We start from the raw sequence: 21,034 nt of genomic DNA on the forward strand, positions 1-21,034 counted from the left end.
AACTTTTTTGATGATATTAACTCATATTGACATTAATTGGATATACTACTCTACAAGTATATTTTTCAGTGCAATATATATATATATATTTATTTATTTATAAACTTTTTTTTTTTTCAAGTCATCTTCATTTAAATCTTTCAACCGTGTACTGGCGCTTAAATTCAGCGTGAGCAGCTCGAGCAGCTGAAATTAGACTCGACGCTGAAACTGCTGCAGCGTCCAGTGTAAAATCACTCATTCGTTAACACGCATGCCGTAAAAAATACACACTGCTTCTGCTCTACTGCATGCGGTGTAAAATTTTAGCAGTGCAGAGCTTACATACTGCAGTTTTGTCGTCATTGTCACCCAATTCAAAGTAATTCCACACAAGAGACACACAAATTCGATGCGTTTTTGCGCCTTCTTTTTATTAACAGGATATAATTGACCCTGAGCATCGGATGTTTTTAAACTATTGGCCAATGGCCGATAGTGTGAAAAATTGCCTTTATCGGCACATCGGTGCATCTCTAGTACTAACCCAGGGTTTTTTTTTGTTGTTTTTTTTTAGCAAATTACCCTAAATGACAATTATGAATTTTCTGCAACCCCAAACCTTGACCATCTTACATTTTTTAAATTACAGATTGACTATTTAGGATAATGATAATATTTTAACATTTTATTATGTCAGTAAATTATGTTTACCTTAAAAAAAAAAAAATTAAGAAATGCTCTTTACCAATCTAGCAGGAAGACTGAACCTACATTTCTTGACACAGCTTTTCAAAAAGTTAGGAGGTGTGTTTTAAAGGGCCCATCTATTTACACTGTCATGTCCAGTGTGCATGACAATACTCACCTGTGTGGTTCTCAAAATATATTCTCATTATGTAGATCTCTTAATGTGACAAGTCCATTCTCTACCCAGAGATTTAAAGCAGCATCTATAGTAGAGTGGGTGAACATATAATTTCTCATGAAAGGGCCATACAGTGAAAGATCATTAAGTGAAAGATTCCAGATTTTAAAAGAGGTTCTAATAATTGGGTTTATGGAGTATCTTGACACTGGTTCAGAAAGAAGTATCTTTATACAAAGTAGAGCTGGCAATGATGTATGGCTACATACATTTTCTCTTGCAACAGCCATCCCAGGTTGTCAGAAGGGTTGATCCTGTATAACATAAATCTAAAGTTAGAGGCCCCATAATAATAATGAAAGTTAGGAAGGTATAGCCCACCATAGGAACTGCATACTAGAGGACATTTGTCATACTAGAGGACATACTACAGTCAGATATTAGACTGTCTATGTACATAAAAAAAGATTTTGTTAAAAAAATAGGGAGGCTTTGGAACAAAAATAGAAATCTGGTCAGCACATTCATTATAACCATGTTAGTTCTACCTTCTAAAGATAGTGACAGCATGTTTCTAAAATCCTCTTTTAGATTACTTATGAGAGGGGAGTAAGTTGCTTTATAAAGTTTATGATTTATGGGTGATCCAAATTCCTAAATATATAAACTTTTGTTTTTATTTTAAATGGAAAAGAATTAGATAATGTTGAATGAGATGTAAGGTTTATAGGCATGAGCTCACTTTTCTGTAGGTTAACTTTATATCCAGAAAATTTTCCAAAGGTGTCTAACAATCTAATCAGTTCTGGTAATCTTGTATGTGGATTAGACAAGTATACAAGCATATCATCTGCATAGAGAGATACTTTGTGTTCAATGCCTCTTCTGTAAATTCCCTGAATGGTAATCTGTTCACATAAAGCTGTAGCCAGTGGTTCGATCACTAATGCGAATAGACAGCCCTGTCTCGTGCCGCGTTGTAAAGAAAAAAAAAAGAGATAAATTATTATTTGTACATACTACCACCACAGGGATGTATAAAGAACCTCAATCCAATGGATAATTTTTTTCCCAAAACCAAATTTCTTCAAGACATAGAAAATGTAGTCCTTTTCTACCCGGTCAAATGCTTTCTCAGCATCGAGTGATAGTAGTACCTCAGGGACATCAGATGGAGTCGGATCGATCATGGAGAATATTTAAGAGCTGGCATATATTAGAAAACAATTGTCGATTCTTGATGAATTCAGTCTGATCACTGGATATTATAGAAGGCAGAACATTTTCTAATCTATGAGCCAGTATTTTAGTAAGAATTTTACTGTCTACATTAAGAAAAGAGAGAGGGCGATAAGAGCCATTTTTCTTAAGGATAACTGATATGACTGCTTGTCACATAGTTGGAGGCAGTAAGTCAGAAGAGAAAGATTCCTCAAATATACTTAGTAAATGTGGCGCTAATTCATTTGTCTTTTTTTTTTTTTATCAAATCTGATCAGAAACCCATCTGGGCCGTGGTATTTTCCATTTTACACTGACATTACTGTGGCATTACTCTTCAGCTGAAAAGGGTTTTTCGAGTTCAACTGCTGTTTCGCCATTAATTGATGGAATGTTAACCTTATCAGAAAATGAAGAAAACTAGTTCTTATCCTTAAGTGATTCAGAAGTATACAATTCTGAGTAGAACTTGTAAAAACACTGATTGATCTGCAAATTGTCACGATCCGAGGGTGGAGACGGAAACAGTTGCGGGTGACAGAGTCCAGGCAGAATAATCCAAAGGGTGAGACAAAGTTCGTAGTCGTGAAAACAGGCAGGGGTCAGACGATCAGGCAAACAAACAAAATGAGGCAAGGCAGAAAACGAGGTCGGGTAAGATAGCACTGTCAAAATACACAGAGAGCAAGTCTACTGAACGTATTACTTCTCAAAGTCTACTGAACGTATTACTTCTCAAAATCTGCTTGCTTCCAAAGTCTCTTAAATGTTGTAGTGAGTGTGTGTGTGTGACTGGAAGCAGCTGTGTGTGTGATTAGAACTCCGGGGAAGGTGAGCGCATGCGTGTGTGGGAAGTGTAGTTCACAGCGGCCATGTTTGTAGTCAGCGGTGTCTCCTGGGAAACTGAGTCTTGGCTTGGCTGTGATATGACAGAGCCCCCCCCAAAGGGCTCACTCCGGGAGCAGAGTCCTTTCTGGGTCTCCCCTGGGGTCGGGGTCCTGGACGTTCAGGGTGTGATGCATGGAAGTCTGTACAAAGCTGCGGGTCCAAAATGTCCTGCGCCGGCACCCAGCACTGTTCCTCTGGCCTGTATCCCTCCCAATCGACCAAATACTCCAGCTTACCCCTCCTGCGCCGCAAGGTTAGGATGAGGTAGGCGGGCTGCCCCTCGATCTCGAGTGGGACAGGAGGGGCTTCGGGGGGTACATCTGTGGCTAGAGGTCCTGTGATAATGAGCTTGAGCCATGACATGTGAAAGGAGAGAGCTATGCGGCTGTGTTGAGGTAGTTCCAAACGGTACGTGACCTCATTGATCTGCTTGATGACCTTGAATGGCCCTGTATACCTTGGGGTAAGTTTCTTGCAGCCATGTGGCTATCTTAAGTCCTTGGTGCACAGCCAGACCCTATCGCCAGGCTGGTACTGTGGGTGCTCACTGTGGCGATAGTCCACCTTGCGTTTGTAGGTGCCTGCAGCTTGTACAAGGTGCTGTTGTGTGCTGGCCCAAACCTGTTCACTCCTCTTGAACCACTGGTCGACTGCTGGTGATTTGGTGGGGTTCGCATTCCAGTGGAACATAGGAGGCTGGTAGCCTAGCACACATTGGAACAGTGTGAGCCCCATGGCTGAGTGATGCAGCGAATTCTGTGCGTATTCGGCCCATGGGAGGAATCTGCTCCAGTCCTCAGGGCTTGAGGCGCAGAATGTCCTAAGAAACCGGCCAATCTCCTGGTTAACTCGCTCCACTTGGTTGTTTGCTTGTGGGTGGTAGCGCGGTTGCAATTATGCGATGGAGTGAAAAACAACATTTAGCACTTTGAGTACTCCATGATGCCATATAGGCTTTCTGTGGCTCCAGCACTGTTCCAGTGCTTTATTAATGATGTACTCCATGAAATGTTACATATACATAGACAACATCCTCATTTACACTCCCTCCAGTGAGATTCACATGTACCATGCAAACCAGGTGCTTAAATGCTTGCTGGAGTATCAGCACTATGTCAAGGGAGAAAAAATGTGAATGTCATGTGACCAAGATCTCATTTATACATTATTTGCCCCAAGGGAGTGTTTATGGATGAGGCCAAAGTTTTGGCAGTCAAGGATTGGCCAGTACCCATGACTGTTAAGGACCTGCAAAGCTTTTTGGGGTTTGCAAACTTCTATAGGAGATTTATTTGGGTTTTCAGCTACATTGTGGCCTCCCTCATAGCCTTGCTGAAGAAAGGGCTGAAAAAATTCCAATGGTACACATCAGCCTGAACAAGCTTTAAGCAGTTCACAGACAAGAGTTGGAGCAGTCCTGTCTCAGAGGTTTAGAGAAAAGCCTAGGCTGCATTCAGTGGCTTTCTTCTCTAGGAAGTTGTCCCCCGCAGAACATAATTATGATATTGGCAACAGGGAGCTCCTGGCCATGAAGTTGGTGCTGAAGGAGTGGCATCACTGGTTGAAGGGCTAAGCATCCATTCATGATCTACATAGACCACAAAAACCTGGAATAGTGTATAAAGACTGCAAAAAGACAGACATAATTCATGACAGACTACGTGGGTGCTCTTATTTTCAAGTTTCCAATTTATCCTTTCATATCAGCCTGGCTCAAAAAACACCAAAGCTGATTCCCTCTCACATTGTCATCTAACCCTCATCAATAATGCAGCAAAGAATTCATTTTATCATGGTCCCAGTTCGTGGGAGCTATAACCTGGGAGGTGGACCAAGAAATGACACTTTCCAGAACAATAAGCCCCCCCAATGAGTTCATGTCTAGAGTATGGGGAGACTTCATGGAGAACCTGGGAGTGTATGTCAGCCTCTCCTCAGATTATCACTGACAAACCAACAGACAGGTGGAGAGAGCGAACCAGGAGCTTCCTAAGAACATCCTGTGACACTAATCAGGACGACTGGTCCTGGTTTTTACCCTATAGAGAATATGTCTAGAATTCACTCTTTCATTCTAGCACACAGCTCACTCCCTTCCAGTGTGGTCTAGTCTACCAACCTCCGTTATTTCCCTCGAATGCCAATCCCACAGATTTCCCTGAAGTTGATGAGTGGTTTCGACAAAGTTAACAAGGAGGAGATCCACCAACATGTCAAACATGCAGCTCAGGTAAATAAGAATTTGTAGACCCACATTGGGATGAGACCTCCCTATACAATCTTGGGGATAGGGTCTGGCTCTCCACGAAAGACATCTGTGTTACCCAGGGATGCAAGAAACTGTCTCAAAAATACAGAGGACCATTCAAGATTCTGTATAGAATCAACAATGTCACGTATTCAAACCTGGTCCACTAGCCAAAGCAGTTCTTGCCACCACACTACCAGCACCTCTTGAAGTAGAAGGTTCATGTCAAAGAGAGGGAAAACTACAGACTAACTACTACCTGATCAACTGGGAGGGCTATGGCCCAGAGGAAAGATGCTGGATAGCTCAGGACATTCTCAACTCTTTACAACACAAAGCCTTTCATGCATGGAATGAAACTAGGGCCTCAACCTAGGAGGAGGCCTGTCTTATGGATCGGGTGGGCAGGGGTGCTATATTACATGGCCTGCATTTCTGAAAGATTAGCCTCAGTGAGCGTTGACTGAAGAATTTAAAAATGTGAAATATATATTCCAGTCTGTCCACTCCAGAGTTTAACTGTATGCTTATTTCTTGAGAAATATAAGCAAGAATATATATATATATATATATATATATATATATATATATATATATATATATATATATATATATATATATATATATATATCCAAAGCGACTTACAAATGAGAAAAATACAAGCAAAGCGATATATATATACATATATCGCTTTGCTTATATTTTTCTCATTTGTAAGTCGCTTTGGATAAAAGCGTCTGCTAAGTGAATAAATGTAAATGTAAATGTAAGAAACTCAAATGTGTGGATGTCCAATATAAAACCAACTCTCTCTTGCTCTGTGTGTGTGTGTGTGTATGTGTGCGGTTTACAGGGGGGATTACATTCTGTATAAAGATGGTAATGTTGGGAAGCCGGAAAAAGTTTCTCGTAATTGGGCCAACAGTGAATTCAACTTTGATGATGTGCTTCAAGGCATGATGGCCTTGTTTGCTGTGTCCACTTTTGAAGGATGGCCTAGGTATGTCAGACACATGATTAAAAATTCAAACACACACATACACACATACACACACACACACACACACACACACAGTGAAACACTACAAGATTAAGAATTGTTGTTTATGTACCTTGCATTTACCTCATTCTCAAAAGTGCACAACAGGTGTTTATTAAGTGATTTTTATTGTACAGTTAACTTAAATTATTCTCCATAGTATATTTCCAAAGTGGTGGTTGAAAGTTTGTGAATTTCTATTGGTTTATATATTACTTTCTCTTTCCTGTTTCCCTTCAGCCTCCTGTACAGAGCCATAGACTCCCATGCCGAAGATACTGGCCCCATCTACAACTACCGTGTGGTCATCTCTGTCTTCTTTATCATCTATATCATCATCATCGCCTTCTTCATGATGAACATCTTTGTCGGTTTTGTCATTGTTACATTCCAGGAGCAAGGAGAGCAGGAGTACAAGAACTGCGAGCTGGACAAGAACCAGGTACTGATACTGACAAGTATGACAAGCAGTATGAAAACATCTCATTTTTAACTGCAAATTTCATGGCTGTATGTAAATGCAAGAAACACTGTCTCCAATCAAAGGTCATAGGTCAGTCAGGGATGATGACTTAAGTAAATTAAATTCAAAAGATATGTCTACAGTTACACACTGATGATGGGGAGTTGTCTGTATTAAGCCTTGAAAAAATCAAGTGATATGAAATTCACACTAATAAAGCAGATCACAGTTGTCAATTGCAATAACATTAAAGCAAGATATACAGTATACACTTACCAGTTAAATTATTAGGAACATAATATTAATACTGGGTAGGACCCAGTGGTGTATTTGGGGTCATATACACTTATGCTTACTTTTTCCCCAGGGCTGTTTGCACATAACAACTTCTAAGGATTATTAGCTTATATTAGTTTATATCCTCTGTATTGCTGCTTCAGAAGTCCCTAATCTACTCTTGTGTTAGCATTCCCTTTAACTGTGTGTGTGTGTGTGTGTGTGTGTGTGTGTGTTTTAAACTTGTGATTCTTTGTTGTAGTTGGTGCATTTTTATTTGAATTCTGACCACTGTGGCCATACATGGATGCACATAATCAGCAACAACACGCAAATGTGCCATTGACTTTCAATTGATGTTTGATTTGTATTTAGGGGCCCAAAATGTGCCAAGCAAACAGTCCCCACACAATTACACCATCACCAGCAGAACTGTTGATTCAAGGCAGTATTGGTCCATGCATTCATGATGGAGATGCCAAATTCTGACCCTACTATCTGAATGTCACAGCAGAAAGTATATGTAAAATGCCTGGCCACAAAAAAGGTCACTATTTGGATTTAAATAAGCAAATACTTAAGAGCCTATGATTTGGATCATTATTGCCGTGATATGTTGTAGTTAATATGTTTCAGCTGGCAGCAGTACTTTTAACCCTAACTGATGATGTGTGTAGCTTCTTATTTTTTAAACAACCATGCCGTGGAAGACATATCCCATGATCATGGAAAAGATGTTACTGTGTTTCAGAAGGGGCAAATTATTGGCCTGCATCAAGCAAAAAAAACAACAACAATAATAATAAAAAAACAATCAAGGAAATTGCTGAAATCCCTGAAATTGCGTTAAGAGCTGTCCAACATATTATTTAAACCTGGAAGGAGAGTGGTGCACTGTCGACTTTGAGGAAGAAATGTGGACAGAAAAATGAATGTTCAAAATCTTGTATGATCATGATTGGAGATAATTAAAATCCTTGGTGAAGTCACATCGTAAAAAATCGACAGTAGAACTCATGGCTATGTTTAATAGTGAAAGTAAGAGCATTTCCACATGCACAATGTGACGAGAACTGATCAAAAACTAATCAGAAAAAATTACTTAAATTTACTAGGGAGTGTAAAGATTGGACTGTGGAGCAATGGAAAATGGTCATGTGGTCTTATGAGTCCAGATTTACCCTATTCCAAAGTGATGGGTGCATCAGGGAAAGAAGGGAAGCACATGAAGTGATGTACCCATCATGCATTGAGCCTACTGTACAAGCCTCTGGAGGCAGTGTCATAATCTGGGATCGCTTCAATTGGTCATAAGGTCATAAGAGGTCATAAGGCTCAGCAACATTAGCAATAAAATAACGTCAGCTGTGTACACTGAATGTACTGAATTTCCATGTTATCCCATCAATGGATTTTTTGTACAGGCACAAGTTTCCTCCAGTTGCTGATTGGCATGTCCGTAGCATATGAATGTGTGTGTGAATGTGTATGTGAGTGTGCCCTGCAATGGATTGTACCTGAATAACCATGTACCCTGCTTTGTGCCTGATGCTCCATGGGATAGGCTCCAGGTTCCCCACAACCCTGAAGGGTGAATTAGCCACTACAGGGTCCTCACCTTAACCCCACTGAAGGTCTTTGGGATGTTCTGTAGAAGACTTTATGGAGTGGTTCAACTCTCCCATCCTCAATACAAGATAATCAGCAGAAAGATTAATCAGACTAGAGAACATTTTTCCAACTGTCCAGCTTCTGTGAACATGCCATGGTCAAAGCTTCTTGATATCAAAAATGTTAAGTAAATATTTCTCTAATTGAATTCAATTCCCACCTTTGCCCTGTGTGCGCAGAGTTTGCATGTTCTACGTGCTTCTTGGATTTCCTCCAGGCACTCTGGTTTCCCCCACCAGTCCAAAGACATGTATTGTAGGCTGAATGGCATCTCTAAATTGTTCAAAGTATGTGAATGGGTGTGTGAATGTGTTTGCGATTGTGCCCAGCAATGGGTGGCCACCCCGTCTAGGGTGTCCACTGCATTGTGCCCCGAGATCTCTGGGATTGGCTCCAGGCACCCCCGTGACACTGTGTAGGATAAGCAGTAGGGGATGGAGCTAAGTTTAGATAATGCAAGTTTATGTATGTAACCCTGTTCTATGAACACCGCATACACACCAGGGACACTGTTTCAACAACTTGGATACTTTCTTGTGTGCATGTGAACACCTGTTGATAACTTTTGACACTAAATCATGTAGTGACCATACTATAAAAAGCCATCAATAATGGAAGACATTCCCTCTGGAACCTTATTGGCTAGATTGGCATAGGTTCTGAGTGATGGTGGACCCTGTCAGTTAACCAGTCTTCATAGAACCGGGTTATCCCTTCTAACCACCCAGGATGGTGTTTTATGACATGTTGGATCACCTTTATACAAGTGGGGCACAAGGAACTGACGCTCATGCTCAGACTGACTGGTGGGGCATTTGGATATCTTTTGGCCATTTTTGGGGCTCTGTTTCTGCATCATTAACAAAGCAATGTACGAACTGAAGACCAGCCAGTACCGAGATGTCAAGATAACTCACTGTTGTTGATCCTTGGTCTCCAGAGGGGCTAGACGTCTGCTGCCTTAGCATAAACCTGTAGCTTATATACGGGAAACCAGCTTATCTAGTGGTTAACCATGACAAGCACCACTGGGCAAAGACCTGCTGTGCTAGTAGAACGGCTTGGCAGGATGCATGGATGAGGAATGGTTAAAAGAGTAGCTTATAGCTGAGCCACTTCTGACATCAGGCCATCTTTGATGCTTCGCCATTCATTCACTTTGAGTGAAACTACAAGCTCTCTTCTTGGTCTTTACTCTGGGAATCCTTGATCAACAGTCCTGCCCACTTAGGCTAGCAGCCTTCCTGGGCTGTGACAATTGCTCATGTCTGACTCTCACTGGGGTCTAGATTCTTGATGCGAACATGCCTGGAATATCTTAAGAAATACATGGGGCTTGCCTTATCTTTACATTTCCTCATTTCCTGGAGCTACTCAATGCAGTTGGCTATGGGGAGCCTGAAAGACACCTTTGCTGAAAGACACTGTGCAATACAGAGGGCTACCCATTCCAATCCTCAATATGAGAGTTAGTGAGATCACTAATTTAACAACTCAGTGATATGATCTTGAAATTAAGAGGGCAACAACACTCCACCATGCTTGAGTCTCCTCACACACAATGCCTGACACACAGAGGGAAGCCCCCACTGGCCTTAATTGTGAGGTTAGTGTTATGTAGATCATTCAAACACTCCAGCTAAAGAGCTACTAGCCTGAGAGAAAACCGAGACAGCTCATTAGAAACAAAGTAATAAAGTTACTATATGAAGATAATATGCAGTTAATATGAGGCTATTGCCAGTTTTGTAAGACAGGATCCCCTGTAGTACTGACCCTAGTGTATGAGGTAAGAAGAAAAAAATGTTTGCCATTATGGCTTTTTGGGTGCATATTAGTACACCGCTACTGGTCGAACCCTGGTGTTTTTGTTAGGATTTTAACTCTTCTTCTTCTTATCTTCAGCGGGGGCTTGAAACTCTGACCTTCTTATCAGTAACCCAGAACCTTAACCGATGAGCCACCACTGCCCTTTAAATAATTCAATATTAAATATGCAGTACATATATAATTAAATATACACTGTCAGTCAAAATTTCCCACAGATCTTTTTTGTTAGAGTTCAGTCACTATTATTATTTAGAATTGGAGAGATACATTCAAAATATATGTCAGTATTTATGTGGGGATACATCTATATTCAGAGTTGATTTGCTGGGCAAATATTCAGTTTACTAGAAGTATCTACAACCCCAATTCCAAAAAAGTTGGGACGCTGTGTAAAACATAAATAAAAACAGAATGCAATGATTTGCAAATCTCAGAAGAGATAGAAACATAGAAAACATATCAAGTGTGTAAACTGAGGAAATGTACCATTTTAAGGAAAAAATAAGGTAATTTTGAATTTGATGGCCACAACACATCTCAAAAACGTTGTGACCTGGGCAACAAAAGGTTGAAAAAGTAAGTTTTACTAAAAACAAACAGCTGGAGGAACATTTTGAAACTAATTAGGTTAATTGGCAACAGGTCAGTAACATGACTGGGTATAAAAAGAGCATCTTAGAGAGGCAGAGTCTCTCAGAAATAAAGATCTGGATGGAAGCATACGTATATACTTTTCAGCATTGATGGTGCCTTTCGAGATGTGCAAGCTGCCCATTCCATAGGCACTAATGCACCATCAGAAATGCAGTCTTTAACTGAGCGCTGATAAAAAGCCAGATGGTCCCTCTCCTCTTTAGTCCATGGTTTCCAAAAAAAATGTAAAAATTCGATTCGTCTGGTCACAGAACAGTTTTCCTCTTTACCTCAGTCCATTTTAAATGAGCTTTGGCCAGAGAAGACGATAGCATTTCTGGATAATGTTCACATATGGCTTCTTCTTTGCATGATAGAGCTTTAACCAGCATTTGTGGATGGCACGGCAAACTGTGTTCACAGACATTGAGTTATGGAGATGTTTCTGAGTCCATGCAGTTATTTCCATTGCAGAATAATGCCTGTTTTTAATGTAGTGCCGCCTGATCATGGGCATGCAATATTGATTTTCTTTTCCTTTGCGCACAGAGATTTCTCCCGATTCGTGGAATCTTTTGATGATATTATGTACATTAGATGTTGAGATATTCATAGTCTTCACAATTTTACGTTGAGGAACATTACTCTGAAATCTTTCCACAAATTGTAGATGCAGTTTTTCACAAATTGGTGAACCTCTGCCCATCTTTACTTCTGAAAGACTCTGCCTCTTTAAGATACTCTTTTTATACCCAATGATGTTACTGATCTCTTCCCAATTAACCTCAGCTGTTTCTTTTTATTAACACTTACTTTTCTAGCCTTTTGTTGCCCCTGTCCCAACTTTTTTGAGATGTGTTGCAGCCATCAAATTCAAAACTACTTAATTTTTTTCTTAAAATGGTACATTTACTCAGTTTATACATTTGATATCTTTTCTATGTTCTATCATGAATAGCATATGGGTTTATGATATTTGCATATCATTGCATTCTGTTTTATTTACATTTTACACAGCGTCCCAACTTTTTTGGAATTGGGGTTGTACATGTACAGTGCCCTCCACTAATATTGGCACCCTTGGTAAATATGAGCAAAGAAGGCTGTGAAAAAGTGTCTTTATTGTTTAACCTTTTGGTCTTTTGTTAAAAAAATCACAAAATTACTCTGCTCTCATGGATATCAAACAATTGCAAACAAAACACAGGTTTATAATTTTTTTTTTTTTTTTAAAAACCCTTAAATATAGGTGTGCAACAATTATTGGCACCCTTTTACTTAATACATGCTAAGAGAACAGCTATGAGTCTTCTCCTATAATGCCTGATGAGGTTGGAGAATACATGGTGAGGGATCTGAGACCATTCCTCCATACAGAATCTCTCCAGATCCGTGAAATTTTGAAGTCCACACTGGTGGACTCTCCTCTTCAGTTCACCCTACAGGTTTTCTATGGGTTTCAAGTCAGGGGACTGGGATGGCCATGGCTGGACCTTGATTTTCTGGACAGTAAACCATTTTTGTGTTGATTTTGAAGTATGTTTTGGATCATTGTCGTGCTGGAAAATCCAACCATGGCCCATTTTAAGCTTTCTGGCAAAGGTAGTCAGGTTTTTATATAATATCTGTTGATATTTGAAGTCCATCATGCCATGTATCCTAACAAAAGCAGCCCAAAAACATTAAAGAGCCACCACCATGTTTAACCGGGGGCATGAGGTACTTTTCCATATGGCTACCTCTCTGTGTGCACCAAAACCACCTTTGGTGTTTGTTGCCAAAAAGCTCTATTTTGGTTTCATCTGATCTGATTCCATTTGAAGTTCCAGTAGTGTCTGACAAAGTAAAGACGGTAGAGTTTTTGGATGAGGCTTTTTTCTTGAAACCCTTCCAAACAACTTGTGGTGATGTATGTGACTTGTAGTTTTGGAGACTTTCTGACCCCAAGACGCAACTAACTCCTGCGATTCTCCATCTGTGATCCTTGGAGATTTTTTGGCCATTTGAACCATCCTCTTCACAGTGCGCCGAGATGATATAGACACATGTCCAATTCCAGGTTGACTCATAACATTTCCAGTTGATTGGAACTTCTTAATTATTGCCCTGATGGTGGAAATGGGCATTTACTTTTGCCACTTTTATAGCCACTTCCCATTTTGTGAAGCTCAACAACCTTGTGCCGCACATCAGTTATATTCCCTGGGCTTACCCACTGTTATGAATGACTAAGGGAATTTGGGCTATGCGTTACCTCATATTTATACCCCTGTGAAACAGGTCATGGTTGAACAGTTTCCTGTTCCTAGTCACCCAGGTGTACTAAAGAAAATATAAAATATCAGTGGGAATATGCTTCAAATATATTTGTATCATATGAATTCATAGAGGTGCCAATAATGGTTGCACACCTGTATTTAACAAATATTTATTTTTTTATAAACCTGTGTTATGTTTGCAATTGTTTGATATTCATGAGAGCAGAGTATTTTTGTGATTTTTTTTAAACAAAATATTATCCTCTATATGGTTAAACAATAAACAATGTTTCACAGCCTTCTTTACTCATATTTACCAAGGGTGCCAATATTAGTGGAGGGCACTGTATTTCACACCCCCAAGATTGCCAGATTTTTTTTAGTAGATGTATCTGAGATGGGATTTTACATTAATTGCCTTTAAGGCTGGAAAAAAAATCCCCTCAGAGAATAGAAAATGTTGCAGAAAGAAGCAGATCACTTTTTTTTTTTCACATTTTGCTGTCAACTATAATACAATGTATGATAAAAACAAGAGACAGTTGAAATAACAACAACAATAATAATAATATAAAAATAAAAACTATATATATATATATATATATATATATATATATATATAAATGATAAGATGCTAAGTGTTAGAATAAACATTTAATAGGAGTCTAGTATCTAGTATAAAACATTTTTTTGCATAATGAAATAGAATTACAGCTGTGGAAAGCAGGAAGCTTAGACATAGTTGAACAATCCTTTATCGACATACAATCGAGAATTGTCCCAAATGTATTTAATGTTAACTTTGAATAGTATCCCATTGTTCTTTAATGTATCTACAATGAAGAAAACATGAATTTCAGGGTGACATATTGTGATTACACCAAACTGCCATACAGTAAGGCTCGACTCTTTTGAGCCAATATCACAAAAAAATCAGAAGGTCAAAAAGGTCAGCATGACATATAACTGAGACACACCTCTGTTTTCAGCAAATTCAGATTCACAAGCACATGGCCAGAGCTTCATGTATGATGCATACAATGCACTTGTATGCAAATGTACCGATTACTATGATGAAAGTGTAATGAGCTGATGATGATCTAGGCCTGCTCATCCTGGCACTAAACCCATTCACTTATATTTTACTACAAGATTCCTGCATGCACAGTTGTTATCACGGTTATTTGCATTACATCAGTAATGTGTTTAAATATTGTCCATTTATAAATCAGCACTCAGAGTTCTGTCTAACAAGTGCCAAGGTGGTTTCCTTCCAAACTAGATGAGTCTTTCCGTTTGCTCATTTCCTGCTGAGTGCAAAAAAGACATTGACCCCACTTGAATTGCCTGTAAAATGTCCCTTCTATGTCATGTTTATCTTCTGGCCATTTCAGACCACCAGTTCAGTTTCCTTCAGAAAGTGTGGAAGCCAGAATAGTCATCAGGAAGGTTTGTAAATAGTCCTGATATTGTGCCCAATCAGAAAACAACAGACAGCAATTATGAATAGTACTGATACCATACTACATTGAGAATGAGGATTGCGCAAACTCACCACAGAGCAGGTTGTAATGTTTGGGGTTGGGGTGCCAGCCAGGTTTATTCCTGGCAAAATAACTTTTTTGTTTGTTAGTTTGTTCATGTTTTTGTTTGTGGTCAAAAGTCAAGTCATTGTACAAAAGAAACATACAGTATACTTCAGACAAAAATCCAAGACCTTCATATGGCCCCTTTTAGCTGTGTAAGAAACTTAATTTGTTTATCACCATAAATATTTAAAATCAAACAAGACAACAAAATGTAATCTTAAAGCATATTAAAAAAAAAAAATGACATTGAGCATACAGGCAAAATCATTTTCAACCTGCGGTATTTCAAATTAATCGGCCATGTAAAAATATATAACAAATCAATGTTACGACAAAAGGAGAAATACGTTGCACAATTCACACGTCATAATGTTAAAAGACAGAAAATAAATAAACATTGAAATTCACAATTTGGTCTAATACTTCCTGTTGTCAATAGTTATACTGTTGACAGTCACTCTTTCATCCCACCCTATACAATATCATGCAGAATGGTGTAATTGGTGGTACAGGTTCTCCTGAGTCAGTGACAGTACTATAAAGGGCCATGAAGTCAGAATCTTCCAGGAGTGCTTTTCAGAGTACATAATTTAAAATTCTGAGGTTTTTGTTCATCTCATGTTTGGTTGAGTACACTTGAGCAGAAAAAGAGGAGACATGTGGTATCATTATCAACGGGAGCTCTAGACAATGTGTCACAGGCAGTGTTATACTTTCCTTTTTATTACTCAACTTTAAAAGTAAATTCTTGTAGTTGAAGCACACATCAGATGAGCCCTTGGCTTTTGAGTTTTAAAAACCAATGTCAGTGAATGGTCAATCACCATCAGTGCTTAATTTGTAAATCTGCAGGTCCCAAAACACTAAGAGTATAGTGATCCGGCAAATCAAGAGGCATGCAAAAGGTCTCGGTCCCCAAACCTGCAGACATGTAAAGACATGTTCTAGAATATCATGTAGGCAGTATATAATATAGATATTCAGCGCTGATAGGTAGGCCTATGTAATTGATCATACTGGTACATCAATGTAACGAGTTTATAGCAGTGAGTATTCTCAGTACAAAGGGAAACTTATGGATTGCACATTCTATCACCTTATCAAAACAGAACCATAGGCCTACTGTGCTGTCACCTCACTTAGAGGCAATTTGAAAACAAAGCTACATTTCATACAGTAGGCCTACTTAAAATAAGCTAACATTAACTTCACAATATAATCAAGAAAAAAGCGTCTTACTTAACACATATATACGTAAATAACAAATATTCCACAAAGCTGTCATGTCAGTGACCTTCTTCTCTTCCCTGTGTCGTGTTTTGATTTGAGTGTCTGTGGCGTTCCCATGTCCCTTACATATTCATGAGCGCACAAATGGCTTGGAATTTAATATTATAAGCGGTGGGCCCACAATGGTCAGAAATATCAGCAATGAGATGGTGGGAATGAGAAGGGATGCACGCTGCAAGCTACAAATGAGATTCATTTTGGAGTAACCCTACTCACACTCCACTCGAGATTGGTATGGTATTCACAGTAGCCAACAACTGCCTTAGTCCTTCTGGAACTTTTTTGTATATTTGATTCCCTGTACTCCCTAAAAGCCAAATGACTGTATATGGGCTGCTAACTACATTTAATTCCCGGCAGTCAATCTGATTTCAAAGCCATGTGCCAGGTTGACAATGTTGAGCCTCCTTGTAAGAAGTTCTGGAAAACTTCCACAATCAGGTTAGCACTATCACAGCTAGTTGTGGGAATGGCCACCAAACTGCTTCATCAATGACCTGCTGCCGCTCACTCTCTTGGACTCTTGCCTTTTTAGTATTTTGCTCCATTTTTACATTGTCGTTGTCTGTGTTCATGAAAAATGCTGTTAATTTTATTTTCATCATGACGCACTCTACAACCCATGCGTGACTGTAAGTCTTGCTTCGTGACAATGAATTCAGGTAAAATTTGAACATAAAATTCTAACATTATTTGTAAGAGGCTATTGATTGGCTATTTGCAATATTTGAGCAGCAGAAATATAAGATTAGCATTTTTTTGCAGTTTTTTTTGTTCTATTTTACTTTTGGTGCATTAAAAACTGAAACTATTTGTTTTGATAATATTGCTGCGTGAGACTTTAAACATCCAGCTGCAGAGCTGGCAGATCTACATTAAAAGGTTACAGAACAACTGGGTGATACATTTGAGAGGTGTTGGTTCCTGTTCAGGCAGGATCCAGCTCAAACTAATCTCTGGTCACCACAGTAAAAGTGCTTCCTTCTACGTAGTACCTTCATTTCTCCTGAGATCAGACACTCTTTTCTACAGTTGAGTAGTTGTGCTCAGCCTTATTTATACTTGGCTGCTCTGAGCTTGTCCAAGACAGACTGGATATCATAGAAATGATGCTCAGTGGATGGAGAGTAGATGATTTCATCCAACTACACAATGCATACTCTACCATGACTTGCTCCATAGGGTATTCCCATGGCAAAACTTTCAACTGATAAAAATCATGAGTACACACAAAGGCAGTTTTGGTCCATGAGAACTTGCCAATACCCACTATTAAGATCTACTGTAAAGTGGAGACTTTACAGTAGATGCTCGAGCTGGAGATGCCAAGATCTCCTCAATGGTGAGTAGAGGTTATGCATCTGTTTGTTCAATGGCATTCAATTTGAGGTATTCTATGCTAACTCTGAGATCAAGACCATGGGTGCAGCCCTAGTAGATGAAGATCAATTATCATTTACCAACATCTCATCAAGTAGCTCTTTCTTGATCTTCAACTTGGGTGGAGATGCATGGTAGGGCTCCGCTTGTGAGGCATATCTTGTGTCATAAAGATCTTTTGAATGCTCTAGTGCACTCAAGAGCAGTTTTGCATACAAACTTGTCCTTGATATGTTGCACCCAATTCATCAAGCTGAATATTTTCAGCTCTCAGCCTTTGCAGAAGGTGTACTATTTGTTGCAATCGCCTTTGAAACAATACAATTTATTTGTGACACCAACCTGCAAATGTCGAGGAAAATCAATCCTTCCAGCCTAAGTCAAAAAACTTCAGAGACAGAGGGTTTATAGATGTCAAAAAGTAAATGAACTTTATTGAAACAATAAAGTGAGACAGTCTGCAAAGGGTATGAATTATACATACACATACATGTCTTTATATACCTCTCTGAAGCAGTAAAATTATCCCTAGGCAGGGCATTCACCTTTTCTTTCTGGAAACAAACCAATGTCCATCGCCTTAACTAATTATTCACACCCATATGATACCTTTTATTTGTGGCACATGCGTAGTCAGTTGTATTTTCTTTAAAAGTTTTACCAGACCTGGGTATTTTACTGTGTCACATAATTTACCCTATAGCCTCTTCTGGTTCTTTCCTCCTGGAATTCTTATCTCTTCTTTTGACACTGATTTGCAAGCTTCGAGGGCCTTGTTTAGAAACCCAGTTTCTGGTATGTGCCTAATTGCTCTTTTATTGCCACAAAGTGAAGCTGCTTTAGACAAACATAAGGTTCTTAATTTACTGCCATAGAGTGAAGCTGCTTTAGACAAACACAAAGCACTTAATGCACACATTTCGAATACCACCTGTTAGAAAGTGTTTTATAGTTTTAGATTATGCTTGCTGTGCAGAGGTACAGATTGACACAGAAAACATTTAGGCCTACTGTTTAGTAAGACACAGAATTCCTCTAACTGAATACACACTTATAACTTGATCAACACGTGTACTATGAGTTTATATAATGCTTCCCACAAGTAATTCTTAACTATTGGGTATAAATTGGGTATACATACCAGATTATACCTGATGAACATATCCAAACATTAGTAAACTTTGTAGTTACACACATTGATTGCACTTTATATCCTATACAAACCACTGAAGAATAAAAATTATTTGAAGACAAAACAACAACAGGTATGATCCAGGACCTGCTATGAAGAGTGATATTCACCTCTTTCATTCCTAATGGTTGGCTGGCTCCTCCATCCACCAGATATAATGGACCATCCATATCATTAATTTGCTTTTAGTAGCTTTGATTTTGGTTCACAATTTTTCAATTAATAGTATACATCAGGGAAAATAATTGAACACGTCAACATTTTTTCAGTAAACATATTTCCAATGAGGCTATTCACATGAAATTTTCACCATACTTTAGTATTAACACAAGACATCCACACATATAAAAAATTTAAACATTAAATTCCATAAATGAAGTTATGTGTAATAAAGAGGAATGACACAGGAAAAAAGTATTGAACATGCTCACTGAAATTTATTTAATACTTTGTGGAGAAGACTTTGTTTGTAATGAAAGCTTCAAGACGCTTCCTGTATGAAGAAATTAATGGGCCGCAGTATTCAGGTGTGATTTTGGCCTGTTCTTCTAAACATATTGTCATTAAATCTTGTTCAATTGGATTGAAGTCAGGTGATTCACTGGGCCATTGTAATGCCTGGATTTTTTTGCTCTGAAACCAATTGAGAGTTTCCTTTTGCTGTATGCTTTGGATTGTTGTCCTGCTGGACGGTCCACCCACGTCTCATCATCATCATCTTTGTGGATGGCAGCAGATTCTTCTCAAGAATCTTCTGGTAAAGGGCTCCATTCATTGTTCCATCAATTACAGCAAGTCTGCCATTTCCATGCGATGAAAAACAGCCCCACACCATGATGCTTCCAGCTCTAAACTTCACTGTTGGTATAGTGTTTTAAGGATGATGTGCAGTACCTTTTCTTCTCCAAACATGGTGTGTAGTATGACAGCTAAAAAGTTTAATTTTGTGCTCATCTGACTACACTACACTCTCCCAGTATTTCATGGACTTGTCCAAATGAGTTGTAGCAAACTCTAAACGAGCTTCGACATGCCTTGTCTATAGTAATGGAGTCTTGTGGGGTGAGCGTGAGCAGTGGAGTGCATTGTCTATTGTTTTCTGTGTGACAATGGCACCTGCTGCCTCCAGGTGTTTCTGGAGCTCTTTCTGAGTGGTCCTTGGCTCCTGGGCTACTCTTCTGTCTATTCTTCTGAGTCCCTGGTCAGAAATCATGCGAGGAGTTCCTGTGCATGCCCGGTTGATGACGGACATATGTTGCTTCCACTTGCAGATAATGACCCCAATGGGGCTTACTTGGTAACGAAAAGCCTTTTTATGGACCATCAATTTACTAACCCAACTAATATTAATTTGCACAGATAGAAGATATAATTACTTACGGATTTCAGCTGGTTCCTTGCCTTACCTTGCCTTGGAGAACTGATTTTTCTTAGCGTATTCAATACTTTTTTCCTGTCATTCCACTTCATTACACATAACTTTATTTATGGACTTCAATATTGTGAATTCTTTATATTTCCGGATTTCTTGATTTAATACCTATATCTGGTGAAAATTTCATGTGAATAGCCTCATTGGAAAATATTTACTGAAAAAAATGTTGATGCGTTCAATACTTATTTCCACCACTGTACAGTATTTGAGGATCCAAGAAGGCACCACCCTTCCATGGTAGCATGCCCTTAAATGAGGGGTGAGTAAAAATATTATTATCGTTTGAGCAGGGTTTGCAAACCCAAATAAAACCCAAATAATTGTTTGATTTTAATTGTGCACACAACCTTTGCACTGTCATCATAGTGTTGATGGAGGTTTAGAAACAGGTTGTGCTGCTGATTAGGATACAAGATTTCTGTGCTTGTTCTTTCCGTTGTTCATACCGTCATTGGTTGTCCCAGTCTTTCTCTAATTGCTGACCAAGATGGACAGTTCCATCCAGAGTAGTGACACCACTATTACATAGCTGACTACCAAGCTGAGGATTGCTGTTCTTCCTCCTGAATTCCAGGTTTTCAGTGCTTACAGAGAGATCTGTAAATGTCAGCATAATCTCTGATGCTGGGTTCTCAACCACTCCGCCATTTCATCTTCATAATCCTCAGCCAATAAGGCAGCTCAACATTTTTGCTCAAACTCTGACTAGGTGTTGATTTCAAGGTGAGCTACATCCCACCAACCTTGTGCTATTTCATGCAATGCATTTCAAAA

At 39.1% G+C, this 21,034-nt stretch overlaps 1 protein-coding gene across 10 annotated transcripts in view; it reads left to right on the forward strand.

Moving 5' to 3' along the window:
• The window catches only part of cacna1c (calcium channel, voltage-dependent, L type, alpha 1C subunit), a 315,602-nt gene that overhangs the window by 203,602 nt on the left and 90,966 nt on the right, over positions 1-21,034 (forward strand). For all 10 annotated transcript variants that reach the window (XR_008388488.1, XR_008388489.1, XM_053649808.1 and 7 more), the window contains 2 exons: positions 6,058-6,204; positions 6,484-6,685. Coding sequence is in view for 8 of the 10 variants with exons in the window: in XM_053649808.1 (XP_053505783.1) it covers positions 6,058-6,204; positions 6,484-6,685 (349 nt within the window). In the remaining 2 variants the exon portion in view is untranslated. The remainder of the gene's footprint in view (positions 1-6,057; positions 6,205-6,483; positions 6,686-21,034) is intronic.

Source organism: Ictalurus furcatus, chromosome 19 (genome assembly GCF_023375685.1).
Source record: "Ictalurus furcatus strain D&B chromosome 19, Billie_1.0, whole genome shotgun sequence".
Lineage (NCBI taxonomy): Eukaryota > Metazoa > Chordata > Actinopteri > Siluriformes > Ictaluridae > Ictalurus > Ictalurus furcatus.